This window comes from Paralichthys olivaceus, chromosome 8, assembly GCF_024713975.1.
Source record: "Paralichthys olivaceus isolate ysfri-2021 chromosome 8, ASM2471397v2, whole genome shotgun sequence".
Taxonomy (NCBI): domain Eukaryota; kingdom Metazoa; phylum Chordata; class Actinopteri; order Pleuronectiformes; family Paralichthyidae; genus Paralichthys; species Paralichthys olivaceus.
Window position 1 is genome coordinate 6097273 of NC_091100.1, and position 17585 is coordinate 6114857.

Sequence of the window (17585 nt, forward strand, 5' to 3'; positions counted from 1 at the left end):
TGAGTGTTTGCCATCATAATAATATTAAAGCAATCACTTGGTCTGTACTGCAAATATCAAACTACAGCCAGGAACCAGTTAGCTTAGCACAAAGAGAAAAAAAGTGAGAAACAGTAAGCATGTATCTAAAAAATAAACTCATCTTTTCAAATCCCCTTTTAGAAGTAATAATTAACATTTTATTAAGTGTGCCAGAGAGGTTGTTTTCACCTGTGTCTGTTTGTTGCTTAGTTTTTTAGCAAGATAATGTTGATAAGCGCATGTTCTAACTTCTAGAAAGAGCCAGGCTAGTTGTTTCATTGTTTCCACTGATTATACTGAGCAAAGCTAAGCTAAATGCTTGATGGATGTAGCCTTATATTCAACATACAGATAAAAACAGTATAAGAGAGTGGTAGCCTCTCATCAACATGTTTCAAAAACTATACAACCTCAAATGTCTCAAACTGACATTTCAATACCTTCATTTAACAGAAAATACAAATACTCTTGCTCTCTCTCCACATATTTGACCACTTCAAGTTTCTCATGCACATCGTATCCCACAGCTGCTCTGAACCGCCATACTGAGTCAATTAGACCTGTTCAATGGGAACATCAATTAGGCCAAGCAGGGACAATCTATATGACTCGAGCTCTAATGAGATTAATTCCTGTTGGATGGGATAAATTCTTTCCCAAATGTCAACGTACAAGGAGTGATTGAAGTTAACAAGCTCATTAGTGCACTTCAGGACAATGTTCAGAGCTGTATGGTTGATTCTCAGCAGTCGAGGGGCCTTGGAGGATCAGTAAAGATTTGTGGTTCTTACAGTGAATCCTAGTGGATCTTTTTTATTTGTAATAAATAATAATTTCAGACCACTGAGGTTTATTGGATATTTGGCACTATCCTATATATTTGCAATCAAATTCAATTAAAAGACCAATGTTACTGTACATTAGTCCATCTCTCAATACTTTCGGATTTCCCCAGCCACCGCTCAGACCAAAGTTCATTTGCCTTTGACATGAATCTGGAAACAACGAAACTAGAACAGCTCGCAGTAGAGAATATACCTCAGCCAAGGCCAAACAGTCCTTTATATGATTGTCTAGTTCTTGTAGTACAATTGAAAAGTAAAATGAAAGTGTCTAATAACCTCAAAATTGTCAAAAACTACAGTTAAAGAAAGATAGATATGCAGGTAGCTTTTTATGGAGATTAGCAAAAATATCATCTGGACCTTAAACACTGTTTGTGTTTTGGGCGGAGAAACGTCCAACTTGTTTGATAAAAGAAACTAGTTGGACTCCAAACGGTTTCTCGGCCCAGATATCTGCTGTCTACACCAGAAGATATTGCCCGTTGCCCCTAGAGGCTCATTATTCCTCAAACAATAGCTGGGTGGCTTTGAGATAACGCTACACACTCTGTTCATTTTCGTTGTAGTGAAAACACAGTGGACCAATGGACAATGGCACAGAAGAATAAACTATATTAGACTTGTGCTACACAGACGGTGCTTGATAGGATCAAGTCATTCTTGGTGTTGGTCCTCTAATGCAACACGTTACCAGTAAGATAAGAGTCGAAGATCACTCAACCTGTCCATTCATTTATTCTGATCAGACGTCCTTTGACCTAAATCTCCTGTGTGGAGCTACGCAGCATTTCTGCGCAGAAAGTTGACCTCGTAAGAAAAGTGGACTTTTCAAAAGCATGGTCCTGGTTTCCATTACAACAGCCCTGATAGCATTGATGCTCCTCATTCTGAGGTGGACTCTTCATGAACATCCAATAAATTGATTCCTCAAACATTTCAGCAGACGCTTCTTTTGAACCTGCACCGCACACTCTGTGATTGTGTTTGACAGTATCGTCTAGCCCTCGACTCTTTATGAAGAAAGGAAGGCGAAGGTGGGGGGGGGGGGGGGGGGGGGGGGGGGGGTAGAACAACGAATGACAGATGTACCAGAGGGTCTGACAAGCTGTGTCTCATTTTCAGAGTTGTAATGAGAACCCGCTGGGGTGACTTTAGGCACAGGCCCAGGATCAGTTTACCTCTGTCCTGAGCCTCTGACTTTAACTGTCTGTGAAACCCTATTGTTAATGGAGGCTGCATGTTTTCTGTGTTTGCAGGAATAAAGACTGCACGGTGAAGCATGATCCAATCCAAACCATGTATCCACTGTTGGTCCTTTTCCTTCATGTATACCCTTTAACTCTACAGAAGAACTTAAGCATCTGGGACGTATCAGCTTGACTAGTTCACCACATGTTTAAGATATATCTGATGCCCCAGGAGCAGGCATACGAGTGCATCAGACGTCTGTTTACACATGATCACCTAGAAGGTTAGCAAGTGACCTACCAGGTACAGTTTAGCCAGAAGACCTTCTGCTCACCTAAAGGGAGTATGACTTGTAAGTGTTTCTACAGAGAGCTGAATAGAATGAACACACTTTGAAGGAGCGGGGATGAGAGGGGCGGGGGAGCTATAAAAGCAACTTAAACCTTTGACACTGACTGAAGAACCAGTTAAGTCCCCGGTTCCTAATGTTGTTAATCTTGACAGATTTCAAAGACGTTTTTGGTCTTTAAAAAGTTAACTTCATCGAAAATACAGATCTCGCCGTCAAATGTTTTCATAAGAATTTATTGGGAAGAATCGATCCCTGTTAGACTTGTTACATTAGCACGTTCTCTGGATTATTCAGAATAACATGGACACTGTTTTTGGATCAAAGTAATATTTCAATGATTTAAACGACAAAAATCCCAGATCAGTCACTGGAGCTCCTTTCAGACATGAAGTCCTGAAATTATCCAGAGGGGCTAATTGTGGGAACACAAATGTCCAAGTCAGTTGCTCTGGCTTATCTCCAGACTTTTTCCTGCCAGCCCCCTGGTACAATCTGTGAAGAATGTGTGAGTGTGAGAATACAACAGGAAAATGAAATCAAGAATAAAAACCAACAAAACAAGAAGAATACAAATATCTCAGGAAGAAGATGTCAACTTAGAAAGACAAAAAGATTCAAGGGAATGGCGTGATTGTCCAACACCAGTGTCAGTGTGATGGGAACAAATAGCACTTTTCTAGTCTGATTGACTACTCAAGGCCAATATTTAAATAAATCTAGAGAAAGAAATGTCAGTCATAATGATTGGTCATATTTTCATTCTATAAAAAGGTAATTCAACATCCTATAACATCGGAGCATCGTAGATTTTAACAAATGTTACTATGGTTGAGGTAAATTCTGCATTCTGTAGTTACAGCACTTGGCTCATCATGTTGAAGAAACATGTCAGCCAGAGCAGCAGCATCTTATTGATGTGTTTTTGATAGTAAGTGAACAACAATGGAGCTCAGAGAACTAAGTTATATCAGGCTTTGGGTCCATTGTTGGTTTTGGTCTTTTCTCAGTATTTATTGGCGAAGAGTGCAATTAAACAGCAGCGAGTGGAGCAGACACCATCCCCCAAGGCCAAACAATACATCACTGTCTGGTTCTTATGGTGGACAAAAGAAAAAAGTTGGTCTGATAACCTGAATGATTTGTTGGTAATAAAACTAAAACTAAATCCTACAATGGCCCCTTAATCCACATCCACATTCAAAACTTTATGGAAATCTTCTTCTCATCTCTTCACTAAGTTTGGTGGAAATTGATTCTGTAGTCTGTTTTGTTTATAATCCTGTTAACAGGCACAGTCCTCCATAAATAAACCCCTACAATAAAATTACAGGTAAGAAACTCTGATTACACATCTTATTTAATTAATTATCTCCTGTTCAGGAGACGGGAAAAACAATCTAACACCTAATTTAAGGGTGCAGTAATGTATTCATAAAACACTCTTTAAATACCAAAATATTTAATAGGTCCTGTTTCACTTTTGTATATGGAAATAAAAACAAGTACTGTAGGCACCCTTTGCCAAAAAATATCCTCTTAGTTCAATTCTGCTAAAAAAAAACAATTTTGGCACATGTAGAGCTATAAAATTTAATGACAGGTTTAATTCGGAGCAAATAAACTACAGCTGTGTTTTCAATGCAAATAGTTTTTCCTGTATTTAAAGTGACTCATAACATTTTCTGAACGATCGAAGGAGCTGCTGAGTGGAAAAGGTAAGAGAGACCGAGCAGTGACGATAGAGGAATCAGCGTGTGCCACTGGATGAGTTTATGAACAAGTTTTATCATCACTAAATAAACGTGAAGTTGTTTTGAGGAACATAAATTGTGCTTCATTGTGCAGGGGTGGCAGTGGACGTCTCAGTCCACATATATGTTTTAGTCTTGCGAAGGTGAAACCAAAATATCTGCAGTTCTTGAAATAACATATGGGAAAATACACCTTTGGGATTTGGGTGACCTGACCATTTAAGTTCCTCAAACCTTTTACATTCAAGCCTGGAGTGCTGGTTTATTTCACCTCCGTTCCAAGGGAGGAAGAGGAAGGTGAAGCCTGAGAAGAACCACACCGCTGCACGTCTGCAGACCAGACTGTAGCTCAAGGGGGTCTGGGGCAGTGGATGGGAGCCAGAGCCCTGAGCAGGAGGAGGCAGATTCGGTTTCACCCCTAAGTGTGTGTTGAATGGAGGTCTTCCTCTCACACCAATATTTCATCATGTGTGGGTATGAACCTGCAGGCCTGCCCATGAGGATTTCACCGCTATATACTCCTAATGATGGAAAATTAACGCTCCACTGAACAGAGCTAAATGCCCCCACTGACAACATTCACAAAGTATTTACAGTGCAGGCCCGAGAGCAGCAAAGTGAGGGATCACTCCTTTCTGTTGATTTTAATGAGGAAAACCTGTCACACACGGTTTGTTGTGATTTCCATGAAGGGCAGGAGATGAGGGACATTGTTAAGAAGACGACTGGTGATAAAAAAAATAATAAGAAATCAAGAAAAAATCAAGAAAGGATTTGCTTTGATTTAAACTGATTCTGCAAGTTTCACCTGATATGAGGAGACCAAGTGCGTCTTTACGCACAACATCCAGACTCCACCCAGACATGCCTGGAAGAAAACCTCCTGTTACAGACGTGGGCTGGCCAATGACAGAAGCTCCATCCACGCTGACTGATGCTCAGCAGCCCCTGATTACGCGTCTATGCTCACAACTTTTACGCACAAGACAAAATGAGAGCCTTTGTTTCAGCAGCGACGTTTCTGTGGGTGATAGCGATACCCTGCACGGAAGCCATCCACGGACTGTATAACTTTGGCCAGCACGAGTTATTCTACAAGAAGAACCACTGCAAGCAAATCCCTGCAAACCTTCTGCTGTGCCACGACATCGAGTACACGGAGATGCGCCTCCCGAACCTGCTCGGACACGAAACCATGAACGAGGTTCTGCAGCAAGCCTCGTCCTGGATCCCGCTGGTGCAGAAGCAATGCAACCCCGACACGAGAAAGTTCCTGTGCTCCCTCTTCGCCCCGGTGTGTCTGGACGACCTGGACGAGCCCATCCAGCCTTGCAGGTCCCTGTGCGAGAGCGTCAAGCAGGGCTGCGCGCCCGTGATGTCCGCGTTCGGCTTCCCCTGGCCGAAGATGCTGGACTGCGACCGTTTCCCGCTGGACAACGACCTGTGCATACCCCCTGCAGGCATCGACAACTCTGTGCCAGCCACCAAAGAAGGTATGGTTTTGTTTGGATGTGTTGTAAGACGCACACTACACCTCTTCAAATCATGCACGTAATGCCAAATCCCTATTTATAGATCCTATATGATCTTTCACTTCTTCATAAAGTTTATTTGTGGACTAAATGTGTGTCCATGCATTACACCAGGATGTGTTTGCTACTTATTCTGATCAGTAAATAACATTCTTGTCATGAATTATGTCAGATTATCTGTTTTCCAGTTTAATGATCACTGATCAGTTGTGTCTAATTTGTTTGTTCTAGTGCCCAGAGTGTGCGATGCTTGCAAAGAAACGGACGAAAATGACAACGAAATTGTTGACAACCTGTGTAAGAATGACTTTGGTAAGTCCGCTTATTAACTTTTACCAGAGCAGTAGTTCCTGAGGGGCCCCAAGGGGTCTTGAAGGGAACTTCTCAAGAAGGTTCCTTGAAACAATAACTGGTGTGGCCAAGAGTTCTCTCCTGACCTTCATGTCGCCTAATGTCTGCATTTTAGCATCAAACCATATGAAAACACATGTGTTTCATCACAAAAGGGTGATCTATAAAGAATATCTGTTTGCCAAATCTTCCCCACATCCTCACTCTCTCTGCCGCCTTCTTTAAGCTCTGAAGATCAAAGTGAAGGAAATCTCCTACATCAACGGTGACACCAAGATAGTGCCGGAGACCAAGAGCAAGACCATCTACAAGCTGAACGGCGTAACGGAGCACGACCTGAGGAGGACGGTGCTGTGGCTGAGGGACGGCCTGCAGTGCATCTGCGAGGAGATGAACGACATCAACGCTGCCTACCTGGTCATGGGCCAGAAGAAGGACGGCCATCTGGTCATCACCTCGCTGAAGCGCTGGCAGAAGGGACAGCGTGAGTTCAAGAGGATTTCCCGCAGCATCCGCAAGCTGCAGTGTTAGAAAGGAGAGAAAAAAACGAAATGCATGTGTTACTGTTGAAGATAAAGTTCAGTTGAGCTCTTCCCCCATTTTAATTTCACAATTGGTGTCAAATAAATTTCAACAATGAGGTTTTCCCTGGCATTTAAAGACACATCCCTCCATGTGTCAGCCATTGGTTTATCATTAGAAATGCCAGACAAAGCTAAAATAACTTGCATTTATTTAAGCCTGCAAACTAGATTTCGGCCAATACATTGAAACTAAAGCCAAACTACTTTAAGCGGCGACCTCTGGATTCTAAAAAAAGACTTATTAAACGTGGTGCAGACATTCATCTGACTTTCTTCCGATGACTCCCATTCATTTTGCACTGGCCCGTTAATGCAGGGGCCAGTTCTCAAGCAGTGTGTCCCTCCCTGGGGAGCTGTCTTCGCTGTCACCTCATTAATTGCAGTTAATTGCCCTCGGCCTCTGTCCCATGTGCAGACCAATCACTAATTGCGTTGTTAGAGTTTTGAATCCAGGATTATAAAATGACTGACTCTAATAATCATTGGCAGATGAGGCCTACTGTTAAATCCTGAAGAAAGGCCGAGTTTTATTAGACTTAAAATAGAGTTTTCTTTTCTTTTCTGGTAACAAAAAGTTATGTTTTCTTGTCTCCTGGACGCCTCAGTTAAATCCTCTAAATTTCTATTAAAAAAGTCAAAGGCCTTCACTGCTCAAGACAGGACTGCACAATTTAACTGTATTTTAGGTTCATTAAAGTCTTTCTAAATTTGGCACATGCTTCCTACAATTACAAACATTGAGTCCCTTTGTGAGTGAAGCTGTGATCCTGTGTCCGAGACAAAGATAAAGCTATTGGTGTTTTTGTGTTCTTACCGTTTTCTCAAGCAAAAAAGAAAATGAGAGATAGCTGGCTATATTCTCTGCCTGTTCAACATTTTTAATATTCTTGGTAAACCTTTTGTACTTGAGCCACTGCATATTTTTCTACCACAATATGATAAAAACTAAATATTTTTCTACTCCAGACTTTCCCATGTCTTTTAAACTTTTCTGTAAACTTCATCCTGTTGTTTGAGTAACACAAGTTGGTTTTTGTTGATTATCTGAGTTCTGGTTGGTGGTTTTGATTTGACGAGGAGTTATTTGGCGCAAATAACCATGTGGTGGTGTGTATGTGTGCAATGTAAAGTTTGTTTGTTTTTGTTTCTTGGAAAGTATTACTGTGTAAATATCTAATACTGTCCGTTTTATCTTGTGTAATGTTTCCAGCTATTAAAAGTTGCCAACATGTTTTTTTGAAATCGCTCATGAACTGAGTGTTGAGACCGTTAAGAGGTTAAGTTCAATAGAAGTAAAACAATACACTCATACATAAAACATAACAAAATAATCCTCATGGCCTCAGATATAGGACTAACCTGAAGTCTGCAGAATCTGCGGTCAAACACCGCCATCTTGTGGAAGTCAGCTGTAAAACTTGCTCATTATTTGGTGTTAATTTCAGTGTTTACAGTATTTTTTTTTTCCAATAAAATATTAAACAATTTTACTTCTCGAGGACTTTAATGCTAACAGTGTAAGTTGAACAGAATATTAGCCTTTAATCCTCATAGACATGCTTTTATTTTCACACCATGTTGTGACTGTGCATTTCTGAGAAACACGTTGCACCTGTTTTTGTTCCTGATACTCATTTGTTTTTCATAACCTAATTACTGTGGGAAATTCTTGTTCCTTTCACAAACAACAAGAAATGACGCTCAAGTCTTAGCTCATAAACCTTTTAATGTTTATTTCCTGCCTTGTACTTTTAAACAAACGAGTGCTCTCTTACTCTTTTTGTGAAGTTCTTTAACTTTTATTTTGTGTCATATAAAATCAATCTTTGATTTATCTTTTTCTATCACAAACCATTCAACCTCTGTCAGCACAGCTGCCAATATCATGTTCACTATCTGGCCCACAGACACTTTGGAATGCAGACTGGAGGAGGAAGGAATCGAACCACTAACCTACAAGTTATCCTGATATTATGTTACCTGGATGACATGTAAAAATATAAAACAACCCACTTCACTGTAGGAGAAGAGTTCAATACATTTCACCATTTGGATGCAACAAAGTCAAATAAACCAAGGCACAAAAAATAAAAAGCCTTTATTAGTGTGGCTAATTCAAGGCAAATGAAAATGGCAACTGCCCCTTTATGAAAGCACTTTTAAATGAACAAGATCCAGATCTTAAATTTGATCTGCACCAAACTACACACACTCATAAATATCCGTCCCCGAAACACGTTTGTTTTTTTTGTCATTAAGATCTGTGATTTATCTCGCAATGTTTAAGACTGTGATCATATTTCCTGGATCTGCACCAACTTAATGGGATCTTCCCTGATTTATACCACAGCTTTCCAACAATGTTCATGTTAAATGCAGATCAAAACATAACCTCCTGGCGATGGTAAAAATCCACTGTGTTGCAGCACACATGGTCTACATCAGGGCGATTGATCTTATTTTGCCTTTTTAAATTTTCACCCTCAGACATTTTCATATCTCCAAGTCAATCACAGCGATGTCTCATGAGCTGCTGAGAGTTATCACATGAATCAAGGTGTGAACTTAATGAGGAATAGAAGGGACGCCACATTCACCTCACTGGCATCTTCTACATGACAATACAAGTGAACTCAAGCTGATCGACCACATCATAAGGTATCTGTGACTCACAAATTCCATCCTGACACCCCCCTCCTCACACCTTTCTATTCATATGACTCTGGCCACTGTCACATGACTACCATGTGACTTGAATGAGTCACAATGTGACATTATAGTGGGATTGGCCCAGAAATACCTGGGACTCCCCACAGGCCAGCAGAGCTGAAGAAACCTCTTGAATGAATGCCTTTAAAAAAAAAAAAAGTCTGCTTGTTCAGTCTAGACAGTTTCACTATGACCTGACTGAGAAATACAGAGTTCTTATAGTTCAGAGTGCAATCACAGTTTTACTAATGTAGTTCAAGAAGCAACAAAGGGTTATAAGCATTCATTATTGTGTAGAGTGTGTAAAGCCCCTGCCAAGACTGTGTAAATGTAAATACATCCCAAATTAAAAGCCTTAAAAATGTGTGATCAATGGATATATCCCTGATTAAACTTTAATCTTTTACTTTCAATTGTAATAGGGTAATTATACACTGTCGTATTTTTACTTTTACTTCAGTAAAACATCTGCATACTTCTTCATACCTTCTATTTGGGGATTTTGGACAGCTGGTAAAAGAAGACATAGACCTTGTCGTGTTTGAGTATTATTTATTTTTTCTATTTGACATTTTATTAAACAGTTTGATGAGGAAATGTTGAAGATTAACTGATAGTAAATGGTTATTTGTGGCCCTCATCATAATACATTGTGGATTAGTCTGTCATTCGACAGGTTCTACAGAGGAAGTGATTGAACAAACCACTGCTCAGATATGTTTAGTCACTACACAGGATGATATCATAGGCGTATTACAGTAAAAATAACGCATCATCAGGTAATACTGGTACCATGGTTTTATTAATACTGTCAGTGTGTAATCTAATATTTCCAAAGTTTCTGAAAGCTAAAATGCCCGGATAGGAATATAATGATCAATGCAATGGTCAGTCAGTCATACTCATACAGTGTGAGTCATGTAATAATAGTCTGGAGCGCTACAACTCTTTCTCTCTCTCTCTCTCTCTCACTCTCACACACACACACAGACACACACACACACACACACACACACACACACACACACACACACACACACACACACACACACACACAGAGATTATGTGGAGAATAAAGTGTACATAGTGCATATAGTGGGTGTAATGTATATTGAGTATAAAGTGTATATTGTGATATATTTATATATATGGAGTACATTGTGTATTTACTGTATATAGTGGGTTTAATATATATATATATATATATATGTATGTGGAGTATTTGGGGAATTTGCTTCAACAATGCTCTGGTGTGACGTTCAGGGGACGTGATGAGTGGAGGTGGAAACCTTGTAAACTACCTTTGGGGAAATGTCATTCTTGTGAATGTGTAATCGTTTAGGAATTGAATTTTACGATTCTTTCAGGGGACTTCATCTTATTATGGGCTTTATTTAACCCTTAGTTTCTGACAAACCCCACAACAACAACAACAAAAACAAGATAATTGACCTTTAGTGGGGATGAAACTTTCTTTTCAACTTTTTTTCTCGGTAACATCCAGGCCAATTTAAGAAGCTGAAACCAAAAAAAAGGACTCTTGTAGGAAACATTTGCTGAAGCGGAATAAAACAGCTTAATAAGAACGAATTCCGCTGGGAGTGCTGTGGTTTACGACGGCTGTGAACGCAGCGCGCGGGTACCTCTAGCTTAGCTGTTAGCCGCGAAACTAGCTTCAAAGTTTGTAGCATGCGTTTTTTAAAAACCGGTGCGTGTCCGTGCCATCGTGTAGTTTTCGGTGCCGGCGGGCTGTGAACGCACACGCCCGCACGGTGACGGTGGGTCTCGGAGCAGACAGGCCTCGGTTTGACGAAGCTCCAAAAAAGTACGCGGGGAAGTTCCCTAGGAAATCCCCCTTCTGCTCGGGGATATTATTCTCCTGCTCACCTCGGACTCAGACGACATCCTCGGTGAAGATCCTCAGTGAAGACACGGGAGCGGGCGTCAAATGTTGGATTATTAACAGAAACATCCCCCCCCCCTTTTTTTTAAAATTCATTCCTCTCTTCGATCCACCGTCTCTGCCATGGATAATGTCGGCGTGAACAGCGGCGCGCTGACGGACAAGATCCGGAGCTTCAACACCATCACCAGCCTGTATCACGAGACCCAGCAGGAGACCGAGCTGCTGAACAAACAGATCCACGTCAAGGACAACATCATCGCCGACCTGAAGGCGAGGCTGGGCCGCTACGAGCGGATCTACATGACGGTGGGGGACGACGAGTCGGTGATGGTCGGACCCTCCAAGTCTCTGCTGGAGAGTCTGTGCGAGGAGATCTGCAAGCTGAAGCAGCGGGGCACCGACGCCGAGTTCAAGGCTTCTCGACAGGAAGAGGTACAGACGAGTTTTCACTGTCGGTGGCTGGTTCGAGCGTCAAATGGCAGCTGGAGAAAAGTTATTTAAGTTGCATATGAGTTGTGTGTTCACTGTAGTAGGAAGTTAAAACCTCTCACTGTGCGTTTGAGCAATATTTCGTTCATGTTTCTTTTTTTTTTTCTTTCTATCGTTTTATTATCTTCGTTCAGTTTCTGACTTTCTTTCTTTAACATGTTTCTTTCAATCTCTCCTGTCTTGTGTCTTTAACATGTTTCTTTCACTTTTCCTTTAGTTTTCTTTCATTTCTTCTCTAAGTTCCTTTTCTTTCTGGCATCTTCCTTTCTATTCTGTGTCTTTTTATAATTAAAAAAACTCTTGAATTTTATCTTTAAACTCATTTTCTTTTATTTATTATACTATGCATTCATTTAAAAAAAAAAAAGTTTTCAGTGAAACAATCTACGGTTTGAAGGAAAACATCAAACAGAGCAAGATTAGTGGCAATAATATAACCAGACAGCGTATTTAGTTAATAAAATAACAAGCTAACACTTTAGACGCTGCCATGCTCATGTGCTCCATCTTCCCTGTTCCCCCGCTCCAGGAGATCCAGAGGCTGACCTTGCAGCTCAGAGACAAGGAGCTGGAGCTGGAGAGCATCAGGTGTCAGCCCGACCACGAGAAGGACCGCAACATCCAGAAGCTGCGGTCGGCCTTGGAGGAGAGGGAGCGGTCCGAGGCCACCAGAGCTGTCCTCTGCAACTCCCTAGTGGAGGAGGCCGACCAGCTGCGTGGGCAGCTCGGCACCACCGTGAAGGTGTGCCAGGAGCTCCTGGCGAGGCTGGAGAAGAAGGGCGAAGGAGAGGTGGAGGAGGTGGCCCACCAGCAGAGGGCTAAGGAGGTGTGTGGAAGGCTTTGGGCTGTGTGGGCTGTATGGGCTGACTGGTGTCTCTCCTCAAAGCACTCAGAGATATCAGGGGCCATGCTGTAACTTCTTTTTTACCGTTTTCCACAGATGGCAGAGTCCCCGGACATGACTGTTGCCAACGCTCAAATCGTTCAACTTCAGGAGGAGAATAAACAGCTAAAGCAGCGAGTGGCATATGTAAGTCTTCATCAATACTTATGGGCTTAAATACATCATCAGTTGAATGTTATTTTCAATATCGGAAAGTAGTATGAACACAGCACATTATCAAGCGGTCTTAACTTTGTAACTGATTCTGTTGTAGGTACAAGGTTTGAATTCCCAGTGGCAGAAGTACGACTCCAGCAGGGAGGACTATATCCGAGGATTATGTCAGAGGCTGAAGGAGAGCACTGGACAGGGCTTGGTGCCTGGGCTGGGTTCTCTCAGCACTGGGTTGCTTCATCACGAGATTTCCAGGCTCAACGGCTTACTGGAAGAGAAGATGAGTGAGTGCGCACGGCTGGGAAGAGACGTCGATGATACAAGGAGGAAGGACCAAGAGTGCATCCAGACATTGGAGCAACAGGTTGGTTCTATTTCTTCATCTGTGTGTTTCTCCTGCTAAATTATATCTGATTCAGCACATGTGTAATGTATTTTTCTTTTTCGTTCCTCAAGGTTCTAATCTACACAGAGGACTTTAAGTCGGAGCGTAGAGACAGAGAGCGAGCACAAGGCCAGATCCAAGACCTGAAGGAGCAGGTTTACCAGTTAAAACAGCAGCTACACAAACAGGTGAGACAACGATCCCGTCTCTTAGCCTCTTCCCGTGCGTGTGGCTTGTACAATCCTAACTGTGTATGTGTCGCATGGTTTTCAGCAGGGAGCCACCAGAGAGAGCAGTCGTGTGCACATAGGACACAGGATCTCCATACGGAGACACAAGGACAATACAGAGCATCTACTGAGGACCACCGCCGAGACACAGCAACAGCCCGCAGCTGCTGCAGTAACATCGAACCCCGTCTGGAGCGAGTTCCAGGACCTGTCCGAGCTGCAGTGTCCGCGTTGCCAGGCCAAGTTCAGTGACACGGACACTGCAGAGTACCTGAAACACTGGGAGGAATGTGCCAAACTGTAAATGAAAACTCATTCGGAAAAGACAATCATTTGCTGACAGTAACTGAACACTGACGAGCAGCACTACACGGCAGAAAATAACCTGGGTGGAGTTTCCATTTTCGCGAGGTGTAACTACAAATGAATCAATTGACGTAAGATGTTTGTACATAGAGAAACAAAAGTGTACAACCCCCAGATCCCCTGTCACAGGAGAAATGAGTTCATCAAGCCTTTAGTTAAAAAAGAAAAAGTGTCAGGTTCTGAGTCCTGGGGCAACGCATGGGATTATTGTGGAGGGGAAGAGGATGTCGATGCAATATATCAAATATCATATACCTCAATATGTCCAATTACAAACCTGTTGCACTTTCTTCACATTTAGCCGAAAAACTATTTGTAGGATTGTACGATTTAAAAGATCCACGACGCATAAGCTTCTTATTTTGGAACTAGATATCTAGTCAATAATGTGGTGCTATTAATAGTTTATTTTTGATCGAACTTTACATATTTCTGTTCTGTAAATTATATTCTAAACAAATTTAAAATATAACTTAATATTTATTCTTCTTGCATATATAGGAAGAGGCAGATCATTTCGGTGCGATGCCTTTTTTATTTTCCACCAAAGCCAAGAAATATTTTTAATAATTTCCTAACTCAAATGTTTTTGAGATCCACTTTTTGGAAACTGATTGCATCCCAACTGACATAATGCTTATATTTGTGATATCTGGTGCGGTTTTCTCGAGCTTGCACATTATTTTTGTAATAAAAAAAAAAATGTTTACCCACCTTCTTTAGCTCATGGTGATTTATATACCTTTAAATGTTCATTATGATGTGGCGTATTTAAATTCTCGTGTCAGTCTGCAGCCTGGAGCTGTAACCGCAGATCACAGCCTAACCTCCAAAATGTTGGCGCTACTTAATCTAAGTGTGTATGTCTTTTATTGTGTGTCTATCTATGTCACGTGTGTGCGCATGGTGGAAAACCCCTTCCCAGCGTTGCCTGAATGGGCACGCTGTACTGTGACAGCCAGATTCCCAGCTGTTGTGTGGCTGAAGCAAACACTGCAGGGGCGCGGTAGTTCAAGTTACCTCCAACATTATATATACACAACCCTCAACAACTGCCTCCAAACAAGTCGGTGACTAAAAACAAAATTCTGCACTCCGGGGTTGTGAAGTATCATTTTGACACACAGTGTTGCTCGGTGAATCAGTTGTCATGGGGTTTGGTGTAGTAAGCACAGGAAGCTGGACATCCCCTGTTCAAAAAGGAAGTAGGCAGTTGCAGTGCATATAAAAGACGCAGCCTAACAATAGTGGTGTTTTAGCGTGTCAGTGAACATGTACACCTTTTGATGCATTGTTCTCAGAGGGAAGAGCGGATATGAATGAAATATTTAACCCATAAACAGCACAGTAAAAGTACTTTCTGTTCAGTATAAAGTTACATGACTTGCTTTAAATACTATTCAAACCAGATTTTATATTCTCAGGTGAAGTGAAATCAAGCCGATTAAGAGCTTCACTTTAATGTAAACGTTCTTGTAACTTATTCAGGTGTGACGTCATTCCGAGGGCTGAGCCCCGAAGTGTAATGGAACGCGGGAGAGGTCTGAGAGCTTTCTGTTAGCTCAGCTTAGCATAAACTGTAAAGTGTAAATGAAAAAAGTGCTCTGTCCAGTGGAAGAATCAACCCAGCCAACACCTTTAAGGTTCACTGATAAATGTTTTAAGCCCATAGGAACTATAGGCTAGCTGTTTTACTTTCTGTTCCCATGCTAAGATCACCCAACTGCTAGTGGTAGCTTTGACTTTTTGGCACAGACAATCTTCTCATCCAACTCTGCGTTGAAAGCAAATTAACATATTTACCAAAATATTGAAAAATTATAACAAAATATTTTTTTATATTTAGCATTATTTAAGAAATAAGTCATTTAGCTGACGCTTTTATCCAAAGCGACTTTCAATCAGTGCATTCAACCATTAGGGGAACAAACCCAGAACAACAAGGATCAAGTAAGAACATTATTCAAGTTCCAGAGGGTTTAAATGACACATGGCATCATCCTGTGATAACCGGTCTCTATGGTGATAACACGCACATTAGCTAACTTGTGCAGATATTTGTGGCCGACTTAGTTTCAGACACTTAATTTCATTTACAGAAACACGCCAGCCTGTCTGTAATTCGCCCACAAATGAACGGGTCCGATTTTGTCTTTGAGGGGAAACTTGAGTATCTTGTCTATAAGTCAACCACATGCACACTGGCAGAAGAACACAGGAGCCTTAAAAAGGCCGCGATCTATCTGTCAGGGATTCTCCCCCAGCGCACACCTACACATTTACAAAAGGGTCTAAGTGACTGAACTCTACCCACCTATCTCAGGGTGGAAAAGAAAATATAGGTCACAAGTCCCCACCTGAGTGTCTGGGAACTTTTTTTAAGAGATGGAGAATTAATGTGAAAAATCAGGTGACAGCGGAGGAGCAGTTCCTGTTGCAAAGAGGTTTCAAAGCATCAGGATGTTCTGATGTTGGTCATATACTTTAACACAGAGGGAAAACTTCAGCCTGACACTTATCCAGACAAATACAGAATGGATAAATACGGCCTTTAATCTTGTGTATATCCTAGAAGAACGGGAAATTCCCGCCATCACGAGGGAATTCCCAAAAAAAGCAGACAAGCTTATATGAAAACGGAGTGCTGTCGACTTGAGCAGATCATTGTATGTTGATCGTGATAGTTGGTATTAATGCTGACTTCTTTTTTTTTTTAAGTCTTCTCGTTGAGGAAGTCCAAGGCTTCAGCGATCAAAAACAGCACAGTGGCGGATTGCAGCCAGGAAAGAAGAGGGGGAGATTCCATCTTTGGAAATGTATGTGATCCTGAAGTGCTCCAGGCAGTCAACAATGAAAAGATCAGCGTTCTGATTACAAGCTACAAGGCAGCTCTGATCCCTTTTAATAATCCTATTGGCGCTCTCCCCTGTCATTGTCAGACTGCTCCGAGTGCACCATTGTGTTTTAACTCATCAGCCAGGGAGGTTTTTACAGCACATTTCAAAACAAGGATCTCTGTTTGAACGTACACACAAAGGGATTTTTTTAGGGAACTTCTTCGGAGGCGAATGTTTAATCAACTGAGGGAAAGAGTTTGGTTGACTTAAGTGTCTCTTATCTTTCTACATATCAAATCTGTGCCATGCTTTAGTTTTATTTAGATCACGGCCTACAAACAACCTTTTCTCTTCGGTGATTTTGACTTGTCCTCATTTGCATAGCTTGAATTTGGCAGATCCGATCTTACATCACCGGTGACTGAGAGCGAGCAGCCAAACTGTCATTCAAACCTGAAATAAATTATGACTCATATCTGCTCTGGTGGCTCAGACAAACCATAACCTTTTGTCTTTTTCTTTTTCTTTACATGAGCATTCATCAAATTGGTAAAGTTTGGTATTTTTTCGACGTGAAATCCCTTTATTTTAAGAAAAATATTCTCCTGGAAAATTGAAGAGGAAGCGATCACTTTAAAGAACTTTCCTGTTACTCACTTCCTCTTCGGTGTTATCCATTTGCCTGTAAGTGCAATTACAATATCTGATCTTTTGTAATCAAGAGCTGTTTAAAACTTCCATTCAGTTTTCTTTTATTAAGTAAGACTGAAAACGTGGGAATATTTCACATCTCGAAATTTTCAGCCTCTCTTTATCGTTACGTCCTTGTGAGAATAGATTAATTAAGTTAATTATTTGAGATGACATTAACAACAATTTTAAAAAACATGATTAGTTTTTCAGAACTCAACCATGACACTAACCTATTAACTTGGGTGTATTTTAGCAGAATAAAGCTGATGCTCAACAGTGATTAACTAAT

General features: G+C 41.2%; 2 protein-coding genes and 1 long non-coding RNA gene across 4 annotated transcripts in view; 2 read left to right on the forward strand and 1 right to left on the reverse strand.

The window, feature by feature from the left end:
- The window catches only part of LOC138411156 (uncharacterized), a 36608-nt gene extending 25247 nt beyond the window's left edge, over positions 1-11361 (reverse strand). The window contains exons 1-2 of the long non-coding RNA XR_011243803.1: positions 11221-11361; positions 6455-6559 (exon numbers count right to left, since the gene is read on the reverse strand). This is a non-coding gene — a long non-coding RNA (uncharacterized lncRNA). The remainder of the gene's footprint in view (positions 1-6454; positions 6560-11220) is intronic.
- Positions 3989-8114, forward strand: sfrp2 (secreted frizzled-related protein 2). The gene is made up of 3 exons (XM_020101282.2): positions 3989-5650; positions 5921-6001; positions 6267-8114. Exons 1-3 carry the CDS (start codon positions 5149-5151, stop codon positions 6569-6571), a joined length of 888 nt encoding a protein of 295 aa, XP_019956841.1. The 5' UTR covers positions 3989-5148; the 3' UTR covers positions 6572-8114.
- tnip2 (TNFAIP3 interacting protein 2) lies at positions 11230-14480 on the forward strand. Of its 2 annotated transcripts, none has more exons than XM_069530190.1 (6): positions 11230-11671; positions 12258-12554; positions 12669-12758; positions 12886-13149; positions 13242-13358; positions 13444-14480. In XM_069530190.1, exons 1-6 carry the CDS (start codon positions 11360-11362, stop codon positions 13702-13704), a joined length of 1341 nt encoding a protein of 446 aa, XP_069386291.1. In that variant the 5' UTR covers positions 11230-11359; the 3' UTR covers positions 13705-14480. The 2 variants fall into 2 exon arrangements, with proteins under 2 accessions (XP_069386291.1, XP_069386292.1); XM_069530191.1 differs by having other exon boundaries at positions 11360-11671; positions 13447-14480.
- Positions 14481-17585: the final 3105 nt, after the last annotated feature.